Genomic DNA, 25,000 nt, shown 5'->3' on the forward strand with positions numbered 1-25,000 from the left:
CACTCTAATATGTTTTTAGTTTTCCTGCCTGTTGTCTTAATTTTTCTCCTCTAAAGGAAAGTATTCTGAGAAAGAAGAGATCCCAGTTAATGAACTTGTCTGTTCAGATAAAGGAGATTCAGGAAAAATAAACATGTCAAAAGTGAGGTAAGGTTGCAAATGGGTTTCAGTGGAATCCAATTAACACACCCACACAGAAAAAATTATACCCCTTTCAAGTGAAAAAAATACCCCGATGCGTTAAACACCTGCAAGTAAACATGAGATACCCTGCTAGTAAGTCACACCACACTTCTGAAATCTTCCTCTGCTTTTTGGCTCAATCTGCATACCTGCCAAAGTCAAAACAACAAGATAGACTGTTATAGGTCACACAAAGCTATGCAGAGGAATAACCAAGTTCCCACCCCCCAACCTGCCTGTGCTCAGAGCATGACTCAAACCGTAAGATTATTCAACTGATACTTCTGGCTGCACACCAGTAAGAAGAGCCCAGATCCTCACCCTGCCTAATGGTCACATTCACAAGGGAAGGAGCTGCTACACAAAGAGGAAATGCCCTTTTCTCCACTCAAAATAGGAGGGGTGGAAAGGGGGCTTTGAACTCAGTCACATCTCATTCTCTGTTCTGTACTACTCTTCTGGGGCACTGTAGCAATGCACTGCCCCTTACCCAGAGTAACCTAGTCCTGGGGGATCACTGCAAAAGGCTCCCTCAAAAAAAGAAAGGATTTTGCCATCACTGTCTAAACATCACTGTCTAAACAGCCACCTCTGATGGGAAGTTTGATAGCTGGCTGTTGCCAAAAGGGAAAATGTATTCTATTTTAGTTCCCAAGTAATCAGCTGAGGTAGAATTTTTATTTTAGGGCATGTATAGACAAAACGGGGGTTTACTTCACCCTAAATTGAAGTGGTGGGTTTTTAAAAAGGTCAGGCTCACCATGCCCCACACCTCCCCTTTGGTGAAGCCTGCCTTCCTGGGCCCCTGCACAGCCTCTGAGCTGCACGGAGCCTGGTGCTTCGCTCCGCAGCTGTAGGGCGACAAACAAGCTCCTCCGAGGTGTTTTAATTTCCTGTGCCTCCAAGTCATTATGCCACCAAATGTGCGGCAGCAGCTGGAATTAATGCACAATATGCCACTGATGCACGCAAACTCCCAACATCATTAAAGTGGTGCAAAAGCATTCAACCTGCTTTAAAGTGTTGTGCACACATGCCCCTCATTTCATCTACACACACTGTAAGGTATTTAATAATTCAAATTGTTCCACAGATCATGGTTATGTGGGCTGGATTTCAGCTCTTTCTAGAGGTTTGTTCACTGTAATGATGAAAAGCCATATACAGTTCACTAAAAGAACTGTGCCCATGTTTATTTCTCAACTTTCATAAAACTTCCTGCCTGCTGTCCTACTCATCCCTGGGAGCAGCCATTTGGCTCCCCAGTGTGCTTCAAGCGTTGTCAGTAATACAGTAATGATGCCAAAACAGCTAAGTGAATTTAAGGTTACTGACATTGTTAAGAGTCTTAAAAATGTCACACTCTCTAAAACTGATCATGAGAGCTACCTATTAAAGGTCAGATCCAGTTGTTTTATTTCATCTGTTGTTCTGAGGCATTTACAGAAGTTACATTTTTTGCACAATGAGGTCCTCCCTGCTGGGTCTTGGGGGAAGAGCAGAGCCAGGCCTGTGAGATGGGGGCAGGCTCCCTTCCCCCCCGTCCCACCTCCCAACTCTGCTGCTGTCAAGACACTCGTGCAAGGCGGTAGGCAGAAGGGAGCCCCCCACAAGACCCCAGCAGGGTTACCTGGGGTGGGGGGGGATGCATGGCAAGGGAACCTCTACCTCCTAGCTGCTGTTAAATGTTGACAACTGGTGTGGGGCAGGGCTGGGAAGAGGAGCAGTCACCACCTGCTGGCCAGGGATGGGAAGAGGAGTGCTACCACCTGCTGGCCAGTGCTGGTGCAGACAGGCTCTGAGCTCCCCACGCCCCCCCAAGAGCACTAATTCATGTCGCTTTGTATAAAGAGCTAAGAGAGAGCCCAACACCCCTCCCCCCCACCCCCCCGACTGGCTGCCTACACTTGTGTACAAACACTTAGTCTCTAGGTGCTCCAAACATATGAATTCTGGCAACACCTTTTTTCCATGCCCCATGGCATTATTATTTCTGAAGCTCACAGAAAATCAATATTTTGAACCATGCGACTTCAAAGCTATTAAGAATAGGAAGGTCTGGAGCCCTGATTTGTGTAAACAAATTAGTTAATTCAAAGCATGGGTGGATCAGGAAATAGGGCAGGAGGGAGGCCACACCATCCTTCAGCTATGCAGTGAACTCTGGGCTCACTAGCTTGTTACCATGACTCCAGAACTGAGGGGGTAAATGCCACTGCTGTGGTTCACCTCCTCACTCACCAGTGAATTTAGCAGCAGGGGAAAAGGGGAAGTGAGCAGCCACAGCAGTATTCATACCTTGGGTTCTATAGTGACACCAAAGCAGCAGCTCCAGTAAAAGCCACGCTGACAAGCCAGTGAGCTTGAAGAGTTGTTGCAAATGTGCCACAGAGCTGAACATGGTGCAACCCCCTCCTGTTCCCCACTCTCTCCCCACAGATCTGCCCCTGATTCAAGGTGCCCAATTACCCCAAAATGCCGACAGTTAAGCAACAGACCAAAAATGTTTTATTGCTACTGCCCAGTTGGGTCTATGTGGCAGTTTTCTATCTATGTATCTGGCCACATTTGGTTCTTGCTTTATGCTTTTCCCTTACCAAAGGGAAACAGAATTCTGTCTGTAGTGACTGCTCATCACAGGTTGTCTGCTGTCTCATGGTCCCTGCATTTGCCAACAGCTCCTTCTAATTTGAGGAAGTCTGCCATTGCCCTCATTACAGCATGAACAAGTTTACAAAGCACCACACCTTGAATATTTACTAGTATACATAATCCCACACATTGAACTTTATCCCAGAACATCAAAACTGAGAAAATTCATCCTAAGAAGAACATGATCCTAAGAATTTTGGCAAATATAATATTTCAGGTTCTAAGGTGGAATTTACTATCTATACTCAGTATTGCCCGGAGGCCACAGCTAAGGACAGGACCCTGCTTACTACACATTTGTAGTGTCTAGTACATGCAGACCCTGCCAGTAATGCATTTCTAATATTCTCTAGATTGCTAATGGCTATATAACTCAAGTGGCCAAAGCCTCTATGTATCAGGTCACAAACAAAAACAGCAGCACCAAGTCAGAGGGGGCAAAGGCTGCTACAGGGCAAGTAAAGCTAAGAATATTTGCACAGCAAAAACTCCTTGTGCCAGTCACATTACAGCTGTTTCAATCTCTACTTACCCTGGCTGGAAATGTTCATGCAGAAATAGATCCCATAGATCTGATACACATACAGAGTTCCTGGCTTCATAAACATTGCTGCATTTCTTGGAGTTTGCTTCCCATCTTTTGAATGTGAAGCCTTATCTTCCCCGCCCAGATAAGCCTCTGTTTCCACTATCTTCCCCCGGAGTTCTCTGCCATCAGGAAGTTTACGAACTAAAATCTGAAAAATAGGTTAAAAAGCTTCTGTTAGAGTGCCCCAATTTGCTAGCAAGCTCCATAGTGAGTAACCAATTAGTCACCGGAAGTGCAGGAAACATGGAGAACAAGAAAAATGACATGATAGGTACAGCGTGCTCATCCTGTTGTATTTCATATGTGTATTCAGTCAGTGTTTATTCATTTCTGACTCCGGTGTATGAAGATTACAACATACACAAAGACAGACTACAGGTTTGTTCAGTGATGAAGACGCAGAGAGTTTTACCATCTGCAAGCCATGGTACACTCCCTCTCATGAATCTATGCTTGCCTGCGTCAAGGTATTAGCAAAAACTACATCCCCAGGCCAGTATAAAAATTCCAAGGTTCCCATTTCCTCTTTTGTATAGATCAATCCACTGCATATTACGTTCCTTTCTCAAGCTGCCCTGTATCTGTCATATATCTATGCGTTTCTGTTCTTTCTTCATCTGTATAGCAAAAGTATCAAAAAACTGTCCCATGCTTGATGCACCTGGCTCCCTTTCTTGGCAGAACTGTGCATTTTGTATCATTCTGTATTCTTGTAGCAGTCTCACATGTGTATTCCAGCTTCAGCTTGTGTAAGCAGTTGTGTCAGTCACCGCTCTATTGAGGCCCATACTGGTGAATGCCTTAGCAAATGAGAGTAGTGCATGTGCTAATTAATGCTTGTACTAGCTAGTGCTCCAGCATAGCCTACAACCTTCATCTTCCCTAGGCTGGTCTGCAAACTAGTGTGAACTCTTCTAGTTCACCTTGCCTAAGGACTACATTTTAATACAAATAACTAACTCACTTGGTAGCTTATCCATTAAAGTGCATGAGGAAACCAATCTCATTTCTAAATGTGTCATAAGGCTGGAATGGACCTCCAGAGGTCACCTAGTTCAACCTCCTGCTCAAGGCTGGATCATCACTGATTAAATCACGCCAACCAGGTTTTTGTTCAATCTGATCTTGAAAAAGTTCAAGGATAGAGATTCCACCTTTTTGGATGGCCTGTTTGAATACTTAAGCACCCTCATAGTGAGAAAAATCTCCCTAAATCACAGAATAATAGAATATTAGGATTAGAAGGGACCTCAGATCATCTTGTCCAACCCCTGCTCGAAGCACGACCATCCCAACTATATCATCACAGCCAAGGCTGGGTCTTGGTCTACCTTGGTCTTAAAAACTTCAAGGATGGAGATTCCATAACCTCTGAGTAGCCTGTTCCAGTGCTTCACTACCCTCCTAGTGAAAATGTTTCTCTTAATATCTAACCTAAACTTCCCTAATATTTAACCTATATTTCCTCTTCTGTAGTTTGAGGGCATTACTGCTTGTCCTGCTGTTTGTAGCCATACAGAACAGTCTATCACAGGTTTGTCAAACATCCAGCCCATGGAGCAATTTCCTTAGGCCTACTGGGCTACTGAGAGATGGGGGCCATGGTCTGCCACAACCCCCCCTTCCAAAACAGCAGCCACTAGGCTGCAGTAGGCATGGCTATGTACACAGTCCCTGCTGCCAGTCCCACTTGTGCCATAGCCCAGGCTAGATCCAACAAGCACCACAGTCTAGACACAGTCCAGAATTAGTTTGATACACTTAGTCTATCATCATCCTTTTTATAAATCAACCTTCAGGTATTTGAAGACTATTCTTAAATTCCCCCCCAGTCTTCTTTTCTCCAGATTATTATATAAGCACAGTTCAGTTCAGTTTCAGCCTTTCTTTGTAAATTATTTTTCTCAGACCTCTAACCATTTTTGTTGCTCTCCACTGGACTCTAATTTGCCCACATCCTCCTTGAAGTATGGTGCCCAAAACTGGACACAGCACTCAAGATGAAGTCTCACCAGTGCCAAATAAAATGAAATAATCATGGCCCTCGACTTGCAAGTAGCATTCATGTTAATACAGCTCAGCGAGCTATTGGATTTTTTTAAGATGACTGTAAGCTGAATATAAACAATAACAGTACACTATCTGCTATAAAACTCCAGGTCCTTCAGTACTGCAGCCTAGCCCAGCAAATTGACAACCTTTTCAGGTAATGGGCAAGAATGACCTAACTTGGATCGGACACAGATAAGCAAACATGAGGACCTGGGAGCCATCACCACTTCTCCCCATAGCAGCACAGACAGAACAGCTGCTGCTGAAGCCCCCCACCACTGAACACCACCGAAGTTTCATCTCTATAGGCCAGACAAAATGGCTCTGTAGGCTGGGACTGGTCTGTGGGCTGTAGTTTACCAACCCCTGTGGCCTAGCCAAACATTTCCATTTGTGTTTATGCTTGCAATTGCTCAGTCAGAAGCATAAAACTTCAAATTTGATTTGATTAATTTTGGACCTTATCTTCAGTTTAAGTCTGGATCTTCTGAATACTAATCCCATCTTCCATAGTGTCTGCAACTCCGCTCAGTTTGGTGTCCTCTGCAAATTTGCTAAGTGTATGCTAAATCCCACCTTCCAAATCATTAATGAAGATATTAAACACTACCAGACCCAAGACAGGTCCTTGAAACCCTCTTTAATAACTCCTCCCAACTAAACATTGAGTCACTGAGGACTACTTTTTGAGCACAATAATCCAACTAATTACCCAACCAATTTATCCATCTTAAAGAAGTTCCAATCTAAATTGTATTTTTCAGCTTACTAATAAGAATGTCATGGGAGACAGTATCAAAATATGCCTTGCTGAAGTCAAGGTATATCATATCCACTGCTCTCCCTCATCCATAGAGCCTGTCACTTTCTCATAGAAGAAAATAAGTTCATAGTTTCTAGGGTTGGAAGGGACCTGAACAGATCATCAAGTCTGACCGCCTGCCCTGGGCAGGAACGAGTGTTGGGATCATCATACCCCAGCCAGGTATCCAACCTCCTCTTGAAGACCCCCAAGGTAGGGGAGAGCACCACCTCCCTTGGGAGCCCATTCCAGAACCTAGCAGCCCTAACCATAAAGTAATGCCTCCTAATATCAAGCCTGAACCTACTCTCAATCAATTTATGTCTGTTATTCCTTGTTATCCCAGGTGGTGCCCAGAGGAATGCAGCCTCACCTACTTTCCGCTGGTCCCCCCTGGTGAGTTTATAGGCAGCCACCAGATACCCTCTTAGTCTTCTCTTGCGGAGGCTGAATAGATTCAGGCCCTTTGGTCTATCTTCATAGGGCCTGGCCTACTGCCTCCTGACTATGCGACTGGCCCTCCTTTGGACCCTCTCAAGGTTAGCCACATCCCTCTTGAAGTGTGGTGCCCAGAACTGGATGCAGAACTCCAACTGTGGCCTGACCAGCGCTGCATAGGAGGGAAGGAACATCTCCCTGGACCTGCTCGTGATGCATCTATAGATGCGCGACAAGGTGCGGCTAGGCTTACTGTCCACTTCCTCGCATTGGTAGCTCATATCCATCCCGGAGTCAACAATGACTCCAAGATCCCTTTCAGCAACTGTTGTTGAGAAGGGTATTCCTTATCCTATAGGCATGTTGCTGGTTCTTTCTCCCTAGATGCAGTACCTTGCACTTGTCTGCGTTGAATTAAATTCTATTCTCATCCGCCCACCTCTTTAACCTGTCTAGATCTAGTTGGATTCTGGACCTCCCCTCCAGTGTGCTCACCCCACCCCACATCTTTGTGTCATCAGTGAATTTGGACAGCACAGTTTCCACGCCCACCTCCATCATACATGTCTCTTAATCCATTTTGGCTGTTCCTGGTCACCTATTGGCAGTGGTGACGCATAGAGGGTGCAAAGAGATGCACATGCACCCCAAGAGTGCTGATGCACCGCCTGACCGGTTGCACTCACCATTTAGGCGATGGGCAAGGGAGGCAGGCAGGAGTGCCGGTGCCCCCCTGCAAGCACTGACCGATCACTGCAGCCGCTCCCAGAAGTGGCCGCAGCCACTCCCAGAAGTGGCTGCAGGGATTGTAACCCCCCCCCCCCACCCCAGGCAGCAAGATCAGCTGCTGGGGGACCTCCCCCCCCAGTCACCCGAATTGGTCTAAGACTAAGGTGGCACCAACCACCCATGCATATAGATGCTTAGAAATGTGTCTGTATCATACAAAGCAAAATTTATAACACCATAAGCATACAAAATGTAACCTTGTTGATCTACCAAACTTTTTGTTGCTCTTCTCTGTGCTCCCTCCAGTACGTGTAGTGGGCTACAGCAAAGAGCACTTATTGCCTGTGGACCCACCAAAATCAACTTCGCACATCATTACGGGTTAATTATTGTTTAAATCAGAGAAAAACCATGGAAGTGATTATGCATTTTTTTCTTTCACCGGACACAGTGCATTTCACCGCCTACATCAAATTATATGCTAATCATGAAAAGAATATTTTTAAAAAGACATTTTTTTTTTAAAGAATAAAATGTTCATAGATTTTTAACTGTTTGTTGTTTAACTTAAGTTCCCATCTAGACATCTTGTTTGGTTTAAAGTACATTTATGAAATGGCTCAACATAGTCTTGTTTGGGCCAAAAACATTTCATTATACTACATTCTACACTCCCATATTTAAACACAAGTGGTTTTGGAATTACCTTAAAGAGTGAAGTGTTTAATTCCTGTCACATGTGGGTACTAGAATGCTCAAACAAATGTTGGCCTGCTCTACTAATGGATCTACCAGAAGTCTGCATCAAGTATTTTAATTGTTGCATTTTTAACAACTTCCAAGCTATCAAATAAACAAAAATCAGTGAAATAAGAGTGTACCATTTTCACAGAAAAACTTTTAAAAAGATACAATTTTTATCCAATTATACCAGTGGTTTTCAACCTGTGGTCCATGGACCCCTAGGGGTCCTCAGACTCTGTCTAAGAGGTTTGCAAAAGATGACCATGATCAACCAAATGTTTGTGAATACCCACACTTACAATTCAAAGGGGTCCGCAACTCCATTCACAAAATGTAAGGCTGTGTGAGCATCAGAAAAATTTGCATAATAATGCCAAAATTCCAAAAGGCACAGGAGGCACACACAAAGCTGAATCATGAGTCCTGGGGTAACACTCTCCAGGATACATGAGATGTTCAGAAGTTCAAGGACAAATACCAACCCTATTTAAGTGACTGGCATGTTAAGGTCTTCTTCTGTCTCAGGCCATGAAAATAATTTACAGCTTGTACTGCAGCGCCAGGACTCCTGGGTTTACACCACTCTTTACAGATAAGGATTGTTTGATGGATACGCAAAGTCACAGATGCAACAATTCTGCCCAACACACATCTTACATATGGGGAAAAGGGAGCACAAAGCATGTTGACATTCTATACTTAGCTTTTCTTTAAAGACAAGGAACAGAGCTGGGCATCTGTGGCAGACCAGTAGGGGGCACTCCTGTGTTAAGCCACCCACCTCACTACACCCAATCACCTTCCAGGCTCTGAGTGCCTCCTTGGGGGTGCCTCACATCTGGCCGACCCCCCTCCTAGAGCACACCTGCAAGCCTGGGGGTAATGATGCCACCAGCCAGAATCTGGACTATCTTGGACGTGCGTCTTCTGGGAAACACAGGCTTAGTAGTCCTTGAGGGTATTTGACCCACTGCAAGAACTTGGGGTGCTTCCCTCAGTCTGAAGCACAAACAGTGGTGTTACCATCTTGCTTCAAATGTCCGTTCCTGCGCTGCCTTGGTGCAGGCACCTGGTGGTAGGCATGGTGAGGCTTCGTTCAACCTCTGAAAGGGACCTTGGTCACCCCAGAGAAGACCCCAGAACTCGCCTGCCACAACTCTGAATGTACCTTCAGTGGTGGGGTTCCCCGCTGGAGGTCCCTCAATTTCAAATGCCCTGCCTGATGGACATTTTTGGGGCTCCATCTCCTCTACACCCCTTCCATGCACCAGCCTCTGATGAGACACATGATCTTAATGCAGTTGGCTCTCTGGTCCTGATGATCTTTACTTCTTGTTCCTCTTTAGTATCAGATCCTAGTCTCTTCCTTCTTTCCTGCGGGTCATGGGTCTGCTGTGGGTTCACCCCTTGAGGATGCCTCTCCCACTGCTTGTCAGCTGCTTGTTAATTCTCGTAGTCAGCCCATGTATCAGGGTGGCACCATGATCCCCTCACTGTAGGTGTACCAAATAAACAGGGAAAAAAAAAAGGTATTGGAAAAACCTTAAAGGAACAGAAATACACAAAGAAAAGAGGGCGGGTAAATCAGATGGGGAGATCAGTCTAAACTGCCTTTACTCCCACCCTGCCTTAGTGCCTGTGTCTGCCTGCACCCCACAATGCTGCTCCACTCTCAGCTTTCCCTGAGGGCTTCCTTCTGTCCTTTTCCTGGTCAGCTCCTCTCTGGGTTGCGGGTGTCTGGTGGAGAGAGCTTCCGTTGTCCCCTGCACTTCTGTCAATCTTCCTGGAGCAGAATCTTCTCCTGCATGCCAGTGCTGCCTGCCACAGTTATGGAGGCGAGTTATAGTTGCTGCTAACTGAGAGGTTTTTCCCCAGGTAGGGTCTTCCTCTGCATGCTGGCGCTGCCTGCTGCCAGCGTGAAGAGCTCTTGCAGCCTCCACTGCTTCCCTGCCGCCCCATCCTGCCAGCTGGTGTCCGCTTTTATTCCCACTGGCCAGCAATCGCTCGTGATGTCACCTGCCAATCCCAGCTGTAGATCAGCGTGGTTGATGAACCGTGAGGGCTTCTTTCATTGGTGCTGTTTGTCCCGTGTTTGGATTCCTAAAGCAGGTGAGTAACTCTTGATTTCGAGGTCTTTCTTCCATGGGTGTGTAGCCCCCATTCTGGGTCACTCTATGGTGAGGGTGCTTCTTGCTCCCCCGTGATTGTACTCCTGGGACAAATGGTCTCCCTTAGTCAGCCAAACCAAGGGAATCCCAAGGCATAATCTAGACGCTCTTCCAATAAGTCTCCCATGTTAGGTACAAAGGAGAATTTTACTGGTTAAAAGAAGTAGGTTTGGAATAAGGTACAGGGGGTAGAGCAATGTCAGAGAAATACCTTAGAGCAAACAGTGGCATGGTAGCCTTTGATTACGCATCTTTGTTACTGCAAGCTATATATCATCTAGTTAGATCTCAAGTAGCTTACTCACAAGTATCATCCAGGGGCAGGTGGAAATTCCCTCTACAGGCTAGGCAGTTCATTGGCAATGAGTTTCGAGAGAGAGAGCAAGTTTCAGATTGTTCAGCTTCTCTGAGAGTTCTCATCATGGCTGCTGCCCTCCTCCTGGGCAGTCCTTAATTTATGTAGATCGTATGACCTCATTTACCTGATCCAATGAAAGCCAGCAACTGTTGGCTGCCAGACAACCAATTTGAAATGGCTGCCAGGTAGACTGGCAGAGTCTCTAGCCCCCTCCCAATGCATAGAATAGGGATTTTGAGCCCCTACCCAGGTATGTGATACCAGGCACGTAGGCAGAGGGAGTTGGTTCCTGCCTCCCTTAATAATGTATCCAACTCAGGTTACAACTCAGGGTTACCTGAAGCTGATGAGGCTAGAGGTGTCTGCCCTCTGCAGTAGTCATGGTAACCAAATTGTCAAATAGCAGAGTTTGGGGAGAGACTGAGATGGTATTCTGCTACAGCATATACCAGGCATATCAAACTCATCCAGACCCATGAGCCAGGAGAGGACCATGGGACCAGTCTGCAGGCTGAATTAGGTCCACAGACTAGTCCTATGTGCTGGAGCCAGCATGTAGGGTCAGTCCAGTGGGGATACTGCATGCAGCACATCCTGGGATGCTTGCGGACTGTGAGTTAACTTGAATCTGGAGGGGATCAAGGACAGTTCAATAAACCAATTTAACCTAATCAGTTAAGTATGATACTACATCCATCCAGGTTTACCTTAAACCAGTTTCAGCCATTTTGAAAGCAGTTCATCTGCACTGAACTTCCGTTGTGTTACAGATTTAAACTGGTTTCCTATCATTTACACTGGTTTATGTGTAATTTCTGTCCCTAGCCCAGAACTACAGGTTTCCCTCACTTTATGTGGGTTTTGTATGTGCAAACTCACTCTTATGCAATGACCCTTTTTATACCAAAAATTCATTATATGTGAGGTCAATACACTCTTATGCAATTGGTGTGGTGGAAGCCCGCAGTCAGCTACTTTGTGTGGTGCGTTGCAGGAGTAACAAATATAGTCTCCTGTGTGGATCTGTGCTCCTTGCCAGTTGTCTGTGACGTGTGTTTCTGTAGCTGCCATCCCCATTATGGCTTCTAAGCAACCCCATTATGGCTTCTAACCTCTCTGCTAGTTAGCGAGTAGCAAAATTGTCTTATAAAACTGGTAGAAATGAGCCTGAGGGTCAGTACAGTCGAGATCTTAGAACATATCCCTATTTCTTACATTGTAAAGTGGGTTCCCTTTATACAAATTCAAGTTACGTGACACTTTCCAGAAATGCATGTACAGCATAAAGCGAGGGAAACCTGTACTTCTACCCCTCTTCAGCCGGACTGCATGGGGAGCCAGGTTCAGCTGTGACAGGTGGGCAGGTTCCTCCATTCTTGCCAGTCTGCCAGATATTCCCAACCAGTCTGGAAGCAGGCTCAGGGAGAGGGAACTCCCTGCCACTTCTGTTGTCCCTGGTAAAGCCTGGCTCCCCACCACTTAATTGTACCCCGCCCAGCCTGCACACCTCACTCCCACCCTCACACACAGAAGGACTTGGCCCAGCCAGCAGAGTTTCCAGGCGAGGCTGCTAGGTATACATCTAGCCTCCTCTTAAAGACCCCCAGGGTAGGAGCCAGCACCACTTCGCTTGGAAGTTGGTTCCAGATCCTAGCCGCCCTGACCGTAAAGTAGCACCTCCTGATAGCTAGCCTAAATCTACCCTCTGCCAGCTTGTGACCATTATTCCTGGTCACTACTGGCAGTGCTCAGGGGAACAGGGACTTCCCCAGTGCCTGCTGGTCCCCCCTGACTAGTTTGTAACAGGCCACCAGATCCCCCCTCAGCCTTCTCTTGTGGAGGCTGAACAAATTCAGGTCCCGTAGCCTCTCCTCATAGGGCCTGCCCTGCTACCCCCTGATTGTGCGAGTGGCCCTCCTCTGGACCCTCTCCATGTTGTCCACATCCCTCCTGACGTGTGGTGCCCAGAACTGGACACAGTACTCCAGCTGCGGCCTGACCAGTCTCCACAGTTTCAATAAGAACAGGGTGAGAGACAGTGTCGAAGGCCTTCTGAAAGTCCAGGAAGACTACGTCCACTGCTACCCCTGCATCTAATGATTTGGTGATCTGATCATAGAAGGCCACCAGGTTGGTCTGACAGGACCTGCCGCTAATGAACCCATGTTGGTTGCCCCTAAGCATGATCTCCCCTGCTGGCCCCTTGTGAATATGCGCCAGAATAATTCTCAGAAAGCTTGCCCAGGATCGAGGTAAGACTAACTGGCCTATAGTTTCCCGGGTCCTCCTTCTTCCCCTTTTTGAAGATGGGAACCACATTGGCCCTCTTCCAGTCCTTTGGCACCACACCAAAGCACCACGAATGCTTGTAAAGCCGTCCCAGGGATCCTGCAATGACCTCAACCAATTCCCTCAGTACTCTGGAGTGGAGATCATCCAGATCAACTGACTTGAATATATCCAGTCCCTCCAGAAGTTCCCTAAATAGTTCCTCACTAACCTTTGGCCTAGGTATCCCTCCCCTGGGGCCTGAGGGGGGGCAGGGGAGGTGACTGTTCCGGTCCCTGCTTAGGAAAATGGAGGCAAAGAAATCATTAAATATGTTGGCTTTGTCGTCTGGTGTGACAACCAAATTTCCTAACGTGTCCTGCAGGGGCCCCACATTACCCAGAACCTTCTAGCTGCTGCTGAGCGTGGATTAGATTAGATGGTGCTGGGCATGGAGGGTAAGGAGAAAATGGCAAGAGGGTTGGTGGAGGGGAATGACAGGAATTGGATTACTTACCCAATTAGGGGATTTTTAAAAAGTCCCCAGCTGCTGCTCATATGGCATGGTCTGCCCACCCCTGTGGGGAGCAAGGAGTCTGGATCTGGAGCAAGCGGTGAAGCCACCCTTGAAGCAATAGTTGCTACTCTTGCACCTCACCTTTTAAAAACCATGGATCTGCCTATGAATATACAGAATGACGGGTTAGAGTTCTAAAGTGAATAAAGCTATTTCAACACATTACACAATAATACAAAAGAAAATAAAGAGCCTATATAAAGAAAAAGCTGTTAGAAAAATATTGAGTTTTGAACCTGTTGGACCTCAGGTTTGAAGTAGTACTGGTCATGTCAGGCTCCCTCAGTTGGCAGGGTCAGTGACAGCTCTATTAGAAAACTGCCAGTAATACCATACCTACCACTACACCTAACAAACTTTTTAGTTGTAATAAAGAGACCACAAGCTCCCATTCTTACTAACAAGAATTTATTGGGATTTTTGTTCACATACAATAGACACTAAACACAGGGGTGGGCAAAACATGGCCCATGGGCCACATCTGGCCCACCAGACAATTTCGTCCAGCCCACAGCCGCCCACTAATTAATTGTACCCCATCCAGCCTGCGCACCTTGCTCCCACCCTCACGTGCAGAAGGACCTGGCCCAGCCAGCACAGTTTCCAGGAGAGGCTGCTGCTGCCACTATTGCAGCCACTGGGGGAACTGCTCTGCCTGCCCAGCCTCCAATGGCTCCTTCTCCTGTCCCTGCTGCAGTGCTTGCTCTGGGCAGCAGGTAGGGAAGCAGTAAGGAGCGGGAGGGGGGAGGGGCAGGGGAAGGCAGCTGGCAGGAACATGAAGCTTAGGTGGACAGGCTGTGAGCAAGTGTGTGGGCGGTGTGAGGAAGAGGGGTTGTTGTAGTGATCCACCCCCATCCACTCCCCCAACGTGGTGCACAGCTCCCACCAGCATTGGCAGAAGCTCAGTAGGTGGTAGGCCCTTGGGGTGCTTGTGGCTGCACACAACTCCAGCCAGTTCAGGGAGCTGCACGTAGAGGCCAGGAGCAGAGCCAGGCTGGCCCGCCTCCGTCACACAGGCCTCCCCGCAGAGCATATGCAGTTCCCAGTACTCATGCACCACTGGGAGGAAGCCCCATGTGATGGAGCTGGCTGCCTTCTCCACTGCCGCCACCACATGTAGCTGCTGGGACTCCACTGGGAAGCAGAAGGCGGGGCTCCCCTTCACTTTGGGCAGAGTCTTGCGAGCTGCACGTGGTAGCAGGGGGCAGGGAAGGCAGCCAGATCTATCACAGGGGCCTCCCCCCAGTGGCACACGAGTCCTGGGAGGTACACACGAGCCACAAGAAGTCCCATGCCAGAGGCAGGCTGGCCTGGCTCCATTCCTTGCTGCCACATGTAGCTCCTGGAACTGGCTGGGGCTGCACACTGCCAGTGTGCAGCACCAGGGCCCACAACCTACTGTTGGTGCTATGCGCCATGGCAGGGAGTATCTGGGGGGGTACCCCAGACCCCTCCACCCTTCCTCACACCCCACAAACCACACATACCCACACCCTGCCCCCATATATACACATCCTGCAACATATTTTACCCCCCCACAGAACCACATCCCCTCACAAACCCCAGGCACAAGCACAGACAACCCCACATCCCAACCCACACACAATATACAATAGTATGACTTTATTTTTTAGCTATTTTTCAATCGCCTCTATACACACTACACAAACAAATCATGAGAAAAATATTTTTGTAATAAAATTAAAGTATGTTATAGTAGAGATCTAACTTTTAGTGTATGATTTTTTTTTCAGATTCCAAGATGGCACCTCCCTGCCCCCAAAAGAAGTATTTCTGGGGGCAAGGGAACTTCCAGTGACAAAGGTCAAGGTTTAGTAGCAAGACTTCTGGTTTCAAGATGGTGACCAGGGGGCAGAGCTACCCTTGCGGCCCTTGACAGCTGACCAATACTCACTGAGTGGCCTGCCAGCCTGAAATAATTGCCTGCCCCTACACTAGCTTCATGCGCCATTCCGGCATGGTGCTCATCAGGTTATTTGTCAAACATTGTACTAAGATAAAATAAAGCCTAGTCCAGGGCAAAGTATTCAGGATTCTGAGGCCTCTTTTATACACTGATCAAACCAACTTCATGTTTAGGGCATATGAACCCCAATTTTCACCAAATCAAACATCTTTATGTGACATCATTCACATCCAGTTCATACCACATTGTGACCTTCCCACCAGATAGGGAAACTTGTTTACCAGGTCAATCTGATCTTTGTTTTAGTGTCTTATACTCACCTTATCCATTGTTTTCCATCCGTTGACCTTCCAAGGCATCTTGAAACTAATACTCCTAACTTCCCCAGCATTCCTGCTTACACCATATGGTCTGCTTTCCAGTGACCAAAGTCCATTGCCCATGTTGTTAATGGGGCCTCCTTTGGTTCGTGCTACTAACAGGCATCTACATATAATGAAGCCCCTTTCAGTGAGCAAATCAGATTTTTTAAAAATAGGGTAGCAGCAGCAGCAGCTTCAAGAGAAGCTTAATACTAAATGCAATTAAAAAAAAAAGACTGACCTAATTAAAAAAAAAAGAACAAACCCTAACTCAAGGAAACAAGGATAGTTGTGACAGCTAAAAGACTGTGCTAACTGTATATCATTTATATTACTCCAGTATTCATTAGAATAAGAGTATTAAAGAGTGATGTTGTAGCCGGATGATGTGGAAATTATGCAAGAAGCAAGGATCTTTTTCAGGTGTTCTTTACTATGTTGTTCCTGGATTATTCTGGTCTGACCTGATGAAGAATATCTTTTATTTTAAAGCTTGTCTAACTTTATTCCAACTATACAGTTTGTCCAATAAAAGATAATGACCCTTAGAAATTCTTGCCTCTTGCATTATTTATTATATCATTTTTATATTAATAAATGTTGATAGAAAAAATTGCCCAAGTAGTGAAAGATTGATCTGGGTGCACAAATGTAAGGTTCTCCACCTTGGGAGGAAAAACCCACAGCATGCTTATAGGTTTGGCAGTGCTATGCTGGCTAGCACTACGGACAAGAGACTTGGGGGTCATGATTGACCACAAGATGAACATGAGCCTTCAATGTGATGCTGCAGCTAGTAAAGCGAGCAAAACGTTGGCCTGCATCCATAGATACTTCTCAAGTAAATCCCAGGATGTCATTCAGCTTTGGTGAGGCTGCAGCTGGAGTACTGCATCCAGTTTTGGGCTCCACAATTCAAAAAGGATGTGGAGCAGCTTGAGAAAGTCCAGAGAAAAGCCACGCGCATGATCAGAGGTCAGGAAAACAGGCCTCATGATGAGAGGCTGAAAGCCATGGGACTCTTCAGCCTAGAAAAGTGCAGGCTCAGGGATGATCTGGTGGCCACCTATAAGTTTATCAAGGGTGCTCAACAGGATCTGGGGGAATCAGAGCGCCCCAAGGAATGACAAGGTCGAATGTTCACAAACTCCTCCATGACTGTTTCAGACTGGACATAAGGAAGAACTTCTCTACTGTCCAAGCCCCCAAGGTTTGGAATAGACTGCCACCAGAGGTGGTTCAAGCACCTATCTTAAATGCCTTCAAGAGACATTTGTATATTTATCTTGCTGGGATCCTATGATCCCTGCTGACTTCCTGCTCCTAGGGCATGGGGCTAGACTCAATCTTTTGAGGTCCCTTCCAGCCCTAGTGTCTAAGAATATCTAAATAATGTAGTCCCAAATTCTCAGGATTTATTGTAGCCAGACAAGATGTGAATCAGATTAGGAAAGGCCTGAACTCGGTATATGAAAAACACCAGTGTTTTACTTTGTCTAGATGCAGAAAAAGCCTTTGACAGGGGAGAATGGGTGTTGTACTAGAGAAATTTGGTTTTCGAGATAAAGTGGAGATACAGTAACTAAACCTCGGTAAGGACCCTGGAGCTGCTGTACTAGTGAATGGAACCCTCTCACACAGATTTAAATTGACAAGAGGAACTAGGCAGGGTCCCTACTATTGCCTCTCTACTCTCACTCTAGCCATAAAACTTCTAGCTACTGCAATCAGACAAGGTTCCAAATAAAAACGGGGGGGGGGGGATGGTGATTCAGAAGCAAAGCATAGAATAGTTTTCTATGTAGATTTTTTTGTAAAAAAACCCAAAAACCATTCTTCCTCCCTATAATCAATTGTATTCACAATAAATAGATGCTGCTCCATCTCTGGATATAAAATTAATTAGGATAAACCAGAAATGTTAGATGCTAGTATCCCTGAGAAACTTAAATTTATAATTGTTCATCTTCCTGCTTAAGTGGGTTAAAAATTCAATGAGATAACTGAGTATTAACCTTGCAGAAAAACATAAAGGATATTTTTAATGCTAAGTATTTAGTGCCTTGGTCTAAAAATAGCAACAAAACATTGGGATGAAGATTTCTTGGATATGCAGAACAGCAACCATTGAAATGAATATACTCTCAACACTCTTCTTTCTATTCTGATGTTTACCTGTATGTGTACCAGATAGCACCTTAAAGACTTGGCAAGTTGTTTTCTTAAACTTCATCTGGAAAAATAAGAGGCATTATTTTTGCTACTGTTTAGTTCATCTAATAAAATATATCACCTCTTGCCCAAGAGCTTTGTTTACTAGTATTACACAGCCTTTCTAAAATCGGAGGTATTAAAGCTCCCAACATAATACGATATTATCATACAGGTGAAGAATATTCAGTTAAAGAACATTATGAACAAGTGTGTGAAAACTTACTCAAAAGGTGTAGACAGCTAGAGTGAGAATGGCATGAGAAAATAGATTTCCCAGATATATATTGGGTAAGAGAAATTCAGGTCAAAAAACAAACTCTGAAAAAGAGAGAGACCATTTCCTTTATGCAGACCATGTTAAGCTCCCAGGATAAATATGAAAAGCTGCTTTCCCCTGATTTTTTTCCCTACCCTGTTAACAACCTTTGTTCCTCCCTAGAATTTATCAAATATACAACTCTGTACGAGTAAAGGCAAGTCATACGTAATTAAGCCAACTCTTTTTGGGAGAGAATATGAGATTTTTTAAAGAAATTTTGATAACCCTAACAGAACAAGTACCTTCAAATGAGAAATTTAATCATAATTACCAAATACGGTCTCACTAGATCGTCTCACCCCTCTGAACAATTGTCATATGTGAACTAAATAGAAAAAAAGATTAGTCCTTAAAATAAATGTAATTTTAGTAGAGAAAGGGATGGATACCAAGACTAAGCAAATGAAATCCTGGAAAAGATCTGGGGGGAAAAAAATCAACTGGAACCATGGATAAAAATTTGGGACAGGCTATTCATCTTCCATGTGTTTTTAGAGAACACATTTATAAAATATATGCCACAGTTGGTGCTGGGGTGGATCCAGGGATGTGTAGCAGTGTGACTGCACTCCCTTTAAACTATAGGCTTGTCAGTGCAGATACTGTGTTTGAGTAGCAGCAATGTTTGTCCTTTGGGTATGAGAGCTGCACTCTCTCCCCACTCCCTTGCTCATCATCACATTAGGAGTGTTCACAGCCTGTTGGCAATTAAAACAAGTCATTGGTTAAAAATAAAGGGGGGTGGGAAGAGAAGAGTGGGGTGAATTCACTGGCATTCACTTCCTGGATTATGGAGTCATGCCAATACACTGGCTCCAGCAGTTGCACCAACAAGCCACTGCCCCTGCCAGAAGTGGAGCATCTGGCCTATGAGAAGCCTCATGGTCTGGATACAACCCACAGGGCCAAATAACGTATATAAGCTGCATGTGAACCCCATAGCCACACCTGAATGCTACCCATCTCTAACTAGGATCCAAAACATTGGCTGCAAAGAAATATATGTTTCTTTTTCCATATGTGGTACTTGTGCCCAAAGGTCCAAATTATTCTGGTCATGTCCCTCTAGAATATAACTGCTGTGATAGGTGGTAATATCCTGTGTATTCCTTCTGCACTAGTATTTTATTTTTATAGTTGCCAAAGTGTTGCATCTTTGTTCATTTACAGGTGTGAACAGGTGATTACAAAGAAGAGATGGTAATCCCACCTCCTCTGTTTGATTTTGAAATTAGGACCAAGAAAGAAAAGGCACCAGCAGTACCTAAAAATCACTAGAAATATTTGATATTCTGTCCTGCTAAGCCTGGGAAAGGATTAAGACAAACAAACCAAAAGATTAAAACAAAAACACCCCAAACCCCTTACCTCTGGATATACAACTAAAACAGGCCCAGTTCTGTTCTCAAAACTCCAAATGACTTCATCAAAAACAGGAACATGCCCTGCATTTCCTAAATGAGCAGACAGCTCTGGAATAAAAAAATCTGAGAGAAGGGGAATGCAATTCTAGTTCAACAAATCACCATAGAGTAAATAACATCATATATAGTGTGAAAATTACCTGTCCTAGAACTGACTTAGCCAGGCTGATGCAGGGTTGGTTAAAGTAGTCAGACCCAAGCTGGGAAGTGTTCTTCTCTATTATAAAGTATTTGCTGCTTAGTGGAGAGGAATTCCCATCTGGATCAACTGTCAGGGTTCCAGGGCTTTCAGCTGGAAGCAAGCTGGATTTTCTTTGGACACCATTTAGATGCGCTGTTTTTTTTTCTCTTGGCATTATCCTAGAAATAATAGTTTAAAATAATTAAATAAATGCATTTAGTGGATTCATTTTTATTTTTAAACTTTTATTTAAAATGATCTGAAAACCCTAGACAACCCAGATACACAGTCTCTACAGATAATGTACATAGATAGCTGTGTCTATGACTGTACTTTGAATAGTAACTGTTAAATGTCAGTATCAAGGTTCTTCAATTTTTATTGTTAAGGATTCCAGATCAAATCAGACCTGTTACATAAATGAGTAAAAGATATAATTTGCTAACTGCTAGCCCACAAAATAAAACTTGGGATATGTAAGTTAAGGGGTACCAATAACAAAATTATTTATCCAGAATTTAATTAATAATCCTGATAATTATCTTAACTACAATTACAAAGCTGGGAGTCAAGCAGTTGTTTTGAGAGTAGAGACTCAGGCATCTGCACACAACATCCGAACCAGCAAAGTTGGTGCTTGAGGATCACTGACTCAGTGCTGAAGCCAGCGTTACCAGCAAAGCTGCTGACGTTTGTGCAGCAATCTTTCCATGCGATGTGGAGGATTTTCTGGAGGCACTGTTGGTGACAATAAGTCACCCATGTTTCACATCCATAGGAGGAGAGTGGTGATGATGACTGCATTACAGACCTGGATCTTGGTGTCTTTCCAGAGACTGTGATGAGTCAAGACAAGCAAAAGCGATTTCCCAAAGGAGGCACTTGTGCGCTGGATCTCCTCCTCAAATGTTCACTCTGAGAGAGATGCCTACAGAGGTACGGGAAGTACTTGACTACCTCCAGGGTCTTTCCCTTGATAATTTAGAGAGGGGGTCACATTCATAGCCTGGGGCAGACAAGTCTTCTTGATGTTGAGAGGCAGACCCAAAGTTTAGCAAACTTCTCTGAAAAATCCCAGCACAGTCTGGAGGTTTTCCTCAATGTGCACAAGGATAGTGCAGTCATTGGCATATTGAAAGTCAAGGATGGTTGTTTTTGAGTACTTCAGTCTTTGACCAAAACATCCTAGATTGAAGATCCTTCCATCCATTCCGTATTCAATATCAGTTCCAGAAGGAAGGTGGTCCTAAATGAGAACCAAGATGGCTGTCAAAAAATGGACAGAGTTGGAGTGATGATACATCCCTGCTTGACCCCAATTCAAATGACAAGTGGATCGATCTCCAATCCGTTACACAGAACAGGTGCAGCTGTTACCTTGATGTACTTTTCTGGACTTCCAAATCTGGTCAGTACTTTCCACAAGGCTTTGCAACTGATAGAATCAAAGGCCTTAGTGAGATTAATGAAGGCTATATACAGGTCTTGGTGTTGTTCCCTACTGCTTTTCTGGGACCTGGGACCAACAAACATCGCATCAACTGCCCCATGGGGTGGCCTGAAACTGCTGAGATTCCAGCAGGACTTCCTCAGCAAGGGGGAGATGATGATTCAAGAGGATGTGGATTTTCCCTGCTGTGAAAAGGAGGACACTACACTTCAATAGGTCCACACACAGACTTATCTCTTTTCTTGAAGACAGTTGGCATTCCTAAGGTCCCCACAGATCTTTGCTGTTCCAAACACATAGAATAAATTTGTCAAGTCTCAGTACTAGTTCCTTGACACCAGCCTTATGGATTTCACCAGGTGAAATCCATCCCAGTAGTGTTGTTGTTCTTAGTTTCCATCACGGCATGTCAAACTTCTTCTAGGATAGGAGGTTTGGCAAGGGAACCCTTTTCAGGGTGTTGGGGGATGGATTCAATGGTGGTAGCTACCACTGTGGACTCACAGTTCAGAAATGCTTCAAAGTGCTTTTTTCATCTAGCTTGGATAGATTAAATTGTTTTTGAGAAGCATCAAGCCATCCTGTCATGAGGAAAGTAGGACTATTGGGAAACTGGGCCGTGGATGGCCTTCATTGACTGGAAAAAAAACTATGCATGTCATGTCCGTCAACAGAGCTGGGATCTCCTTGGCTTTCTTTTGCCACCACTTTTTTTTTTTTTTTTTTATTTCCCAGATCTTCCTTTGAGCTTCTGCTTTGAGGCGCTTGTGGTGGGCCAGTAGGGGGCGCTCCTGCATTGAGCCACCCACCTCCCTGCGCCCACCCACCTTCCAGACTCCAAATGCCTCCCTAGGGGCGCCTTATGCTCGGCCGACCCGTCTCCTGGAGCACACTCGCTAGTCTGGGGGTAACGTCGCCGCCACCACCCCGAGAAGGGACTGTCTCAGCCCTGTGTCCTCAGGGAAACACAGGCCTAATAGTCCGACGGGTACTTGACCTGGTACAGGCACTTGGGGCACTTCCCCAAGTCAGGGGGCAAAAAGCAAAGTCTCCCTTAGTCCGCAGACCTAAGGGGTCTCTTAGGCATAATTTAGACCCACCCCTCAATAAGTCTCCCACACCAGTCAGAAAGGAGAACTTTATTGATTACAAGGGGTAGGGTAAACTAGGGTACAGGGTTGAGCAATATCTTAGAAATCCTAAAGAGCAAACAGTGTGGCTGAGGTAGCCTTTTGATTACGCATCTGTGTTATTGCCAGCTAAATATCTAATCCAATTGAGTAGCTTACTCACAAGCATCTTCCAGAGTTCTCCAGTTTCCCTTCTGGAGTCTTGGGGTGAGAGAGAGAGCTAGGTCCAGATGGTAAGGCTTCTCTGTCTCCCCTGCTTTGCTGCTGCTTCACCTCATGGCCAAAGAGAGAGCCTCCTTCCCCTCCCCAACCTATATAGCCCCTGTGACCTCATTCACCTGGTCCAGTGGAAGTCAGCCCCAGTTGGCTGTCAGCCAACCAATCTGAAATACATCACTTGTTACCAGGCAGATTCCAGCTCCCCAGGTAGAAACCCCCCACCCAGGTAATTGATGCAAGTCTCGTAGGCAGAGGGAGCAGGTTTCCCCCCTCCCTCAGAAATGCAGCCAGCTCAGGTTACCTAAATAGACAGGCTGAGGGTGCAGTCCCCTGTGAGCTGGGCCCATCCTAATTAAATGGTTGCACCTCAGAGATTTTAGTCACAGTGTCACAGGACAGAGATTTTGGGGAGAAACAAGGTGGCTTTCTGCCACAGCGCTGATGTGGAGCTTTGGAGGAGCTCCTTCTGCTGAGATAAGGTGTTATCTGGCCAAAGACCCTTCCCTTCTGGTTGAGGACTTGGATCCTGGTATTGTTCTCGTCAAATCAATCTTGATGTCAATGGGTGGTATAGACAATGGATTCAGCACAGGCCGGAGGGACAGCAGGCCAGACGGACCCCTTCTGGAGTTCAGTGTTGACTTCATTTGTGGACAAGGAAGAGAACTTTCTGTGGAGGCACTGTTGGAGATTGTTACAAACTTTTGGGTTTTGAAGAGCTTTGCTTTTTGCTGTTTTTTGTGTTTCAGAGCAAGCCATATGTTCATGATGGATCTGGCAAGACAGTGATCTGTTCAGCAGTCATCAGCTCCTCATATGGCTCATGATACAGATACCCAGTTGATCACAGGCTCTAACAATAACATAGTCAAAGAGGTGCCAATGCTTAGGGTGAGGGTGGCTCCAGGTGGTCTTGTATTTTGGCACTCTGTTTGAAGATGGTGTTCATGATGCCAAGACCATGCTCCACACACACATGCTCAGGAGAGAGATGCCATTGGAGTTGGCTTTCCCTATTCCTTCCTTCCAAGTAGTGCTACTCAAGAGTTCTAGGTCACATCCGATTCTGGCACAGAAGTCACCGAGAATAATCTTGTCCTTCTTGTGATAGCGTTAGTCAGTAAGTGGTCAAGGTTGGAGCAGAACTGTTCTTCAACATCTTCATCAAGCGTTGGGGCATACGCACTAATGATGGTGGCGTACTGGCTGCTACTGCCTCCATCCTCTTCCCTCATCTAATTGTCTCGTCTCATTTAGAGCTGCAACATTGATGGTGTATCTTACTAGTTCCCAGGAGAGAATAATAGTTCTTCTTTCTGGTAATTCGTTGTCTTGGTTACCCACCAAGGTGCAAATGTTCCACATTGCCAAAATCAATGTCTTCTTATGATGGATGGGGTTATCTAGCCAGGAGCAGATAAGACAGCCTAGGTTCAGAGCACCTTTTCTAACCCCTTCCTCATATGAGGCGATCAAAGGGAATCCTGAATCAGACTGTACAGTAATGGAAGCAGCTGCCAAATTGCACCCCAGTCTCAACCCAGGTACAAGATAACCATCAGGCTACCGCTTCCTGCATGAAAATTCATGACTGGGACTGCCAAATTCACTAGTCCTGTTTCCATCACCACTCATCCATCACTGGAGGGATTTTGGAGGTTGGTACAGAAGTACATGTTGTTTCCTGTGGTAGAAGACTGTGTGCGACTTTGTTCAACATGAGGAAGCTGGTGCACAGCAACAGCAATCACATGAACTTGACAAGGTAGAGATCTGAGCCCAGCAGCAAGGGAGATCCCCAAACAATAGGAGACCTCCATCTTGCTGCAGCCTTCTCCTGTCTTCACAGCCAGTGAGATTCTGCCCTCCTCTTCTGCTCAATCTACCACTGAGGACTTAGGACTTGAACCGTGGTTGGTCTCATTGGCAATGCATAGGGGGTGCACCCCCCTCAGCTTGGCAGTGCACCCCTACAAAAAGGCGCTGCCAGTGATGTCTGCAGGTGGTTGCCAACCGCTGGTTGGCACTTCCCACTGCAGACAGCGCTGCAGCTGCCTGTGGGAGCTCACCGTTGGCCACTGCCAAGCTCCCACCACTGACAGCACCACCATCACCTGTGGGAGCTCACCATGCTCTCCCAGCCTCCGGAGGCACACGGCATTCACGGTTTGTCTGGAACCTCCCCTTAGGACTGCTTGCCAGCGACACAGCTCT

The 25,000-nt window shown here is 45.7% G+C and overlaps 1 protein-coding gene across 1 annotated transcript; it reads right to left on the bottom strand.

Annotated features, from left to right (window-relative positions):
* Nucleotides 1-6: 6 nt before the first annotated feature.
* Nucleotides 7-20,205, bottom strand: MPG (N-methylpurine DNA glycosylase). Its single transcript, XM_090030286.1, has 3 exons — nt 19,947-20,205; nt 3,368-3,572; nt 7-332 (listed from the first exon to the last, which is right to left on the bottom strand). The coding sequence occupies exons 1-3, from the start codon at nt 20,160-20,162 to the stop codon at nt 274-276; spliced, it is 480 nt and encodes a 159-aa protein (XP_089886412.1). The 5' UTR covers nt 20,163-20,205; the 3' UTR covers nt 7-273.
* Nucleotides 20,206-25,000: the final 4,795 nt, after the last annotated feature.

Source organism: Crocodylus siamensis, unplaced genomic scaffold, assembly GCF_052110815.1.
Source record: "Crocodylus siamensis isolate JL-2025a unplaced genomic scaffold, ASM5211081v1 HiC_scaffold_117, whole genome shotgun sequence".
Lineage (NCBI taxonomy): Eukaryota > Metazoa > Chordata > Crocodylia > Crocodylidae > Crocodylus > Crocodylus siamensis.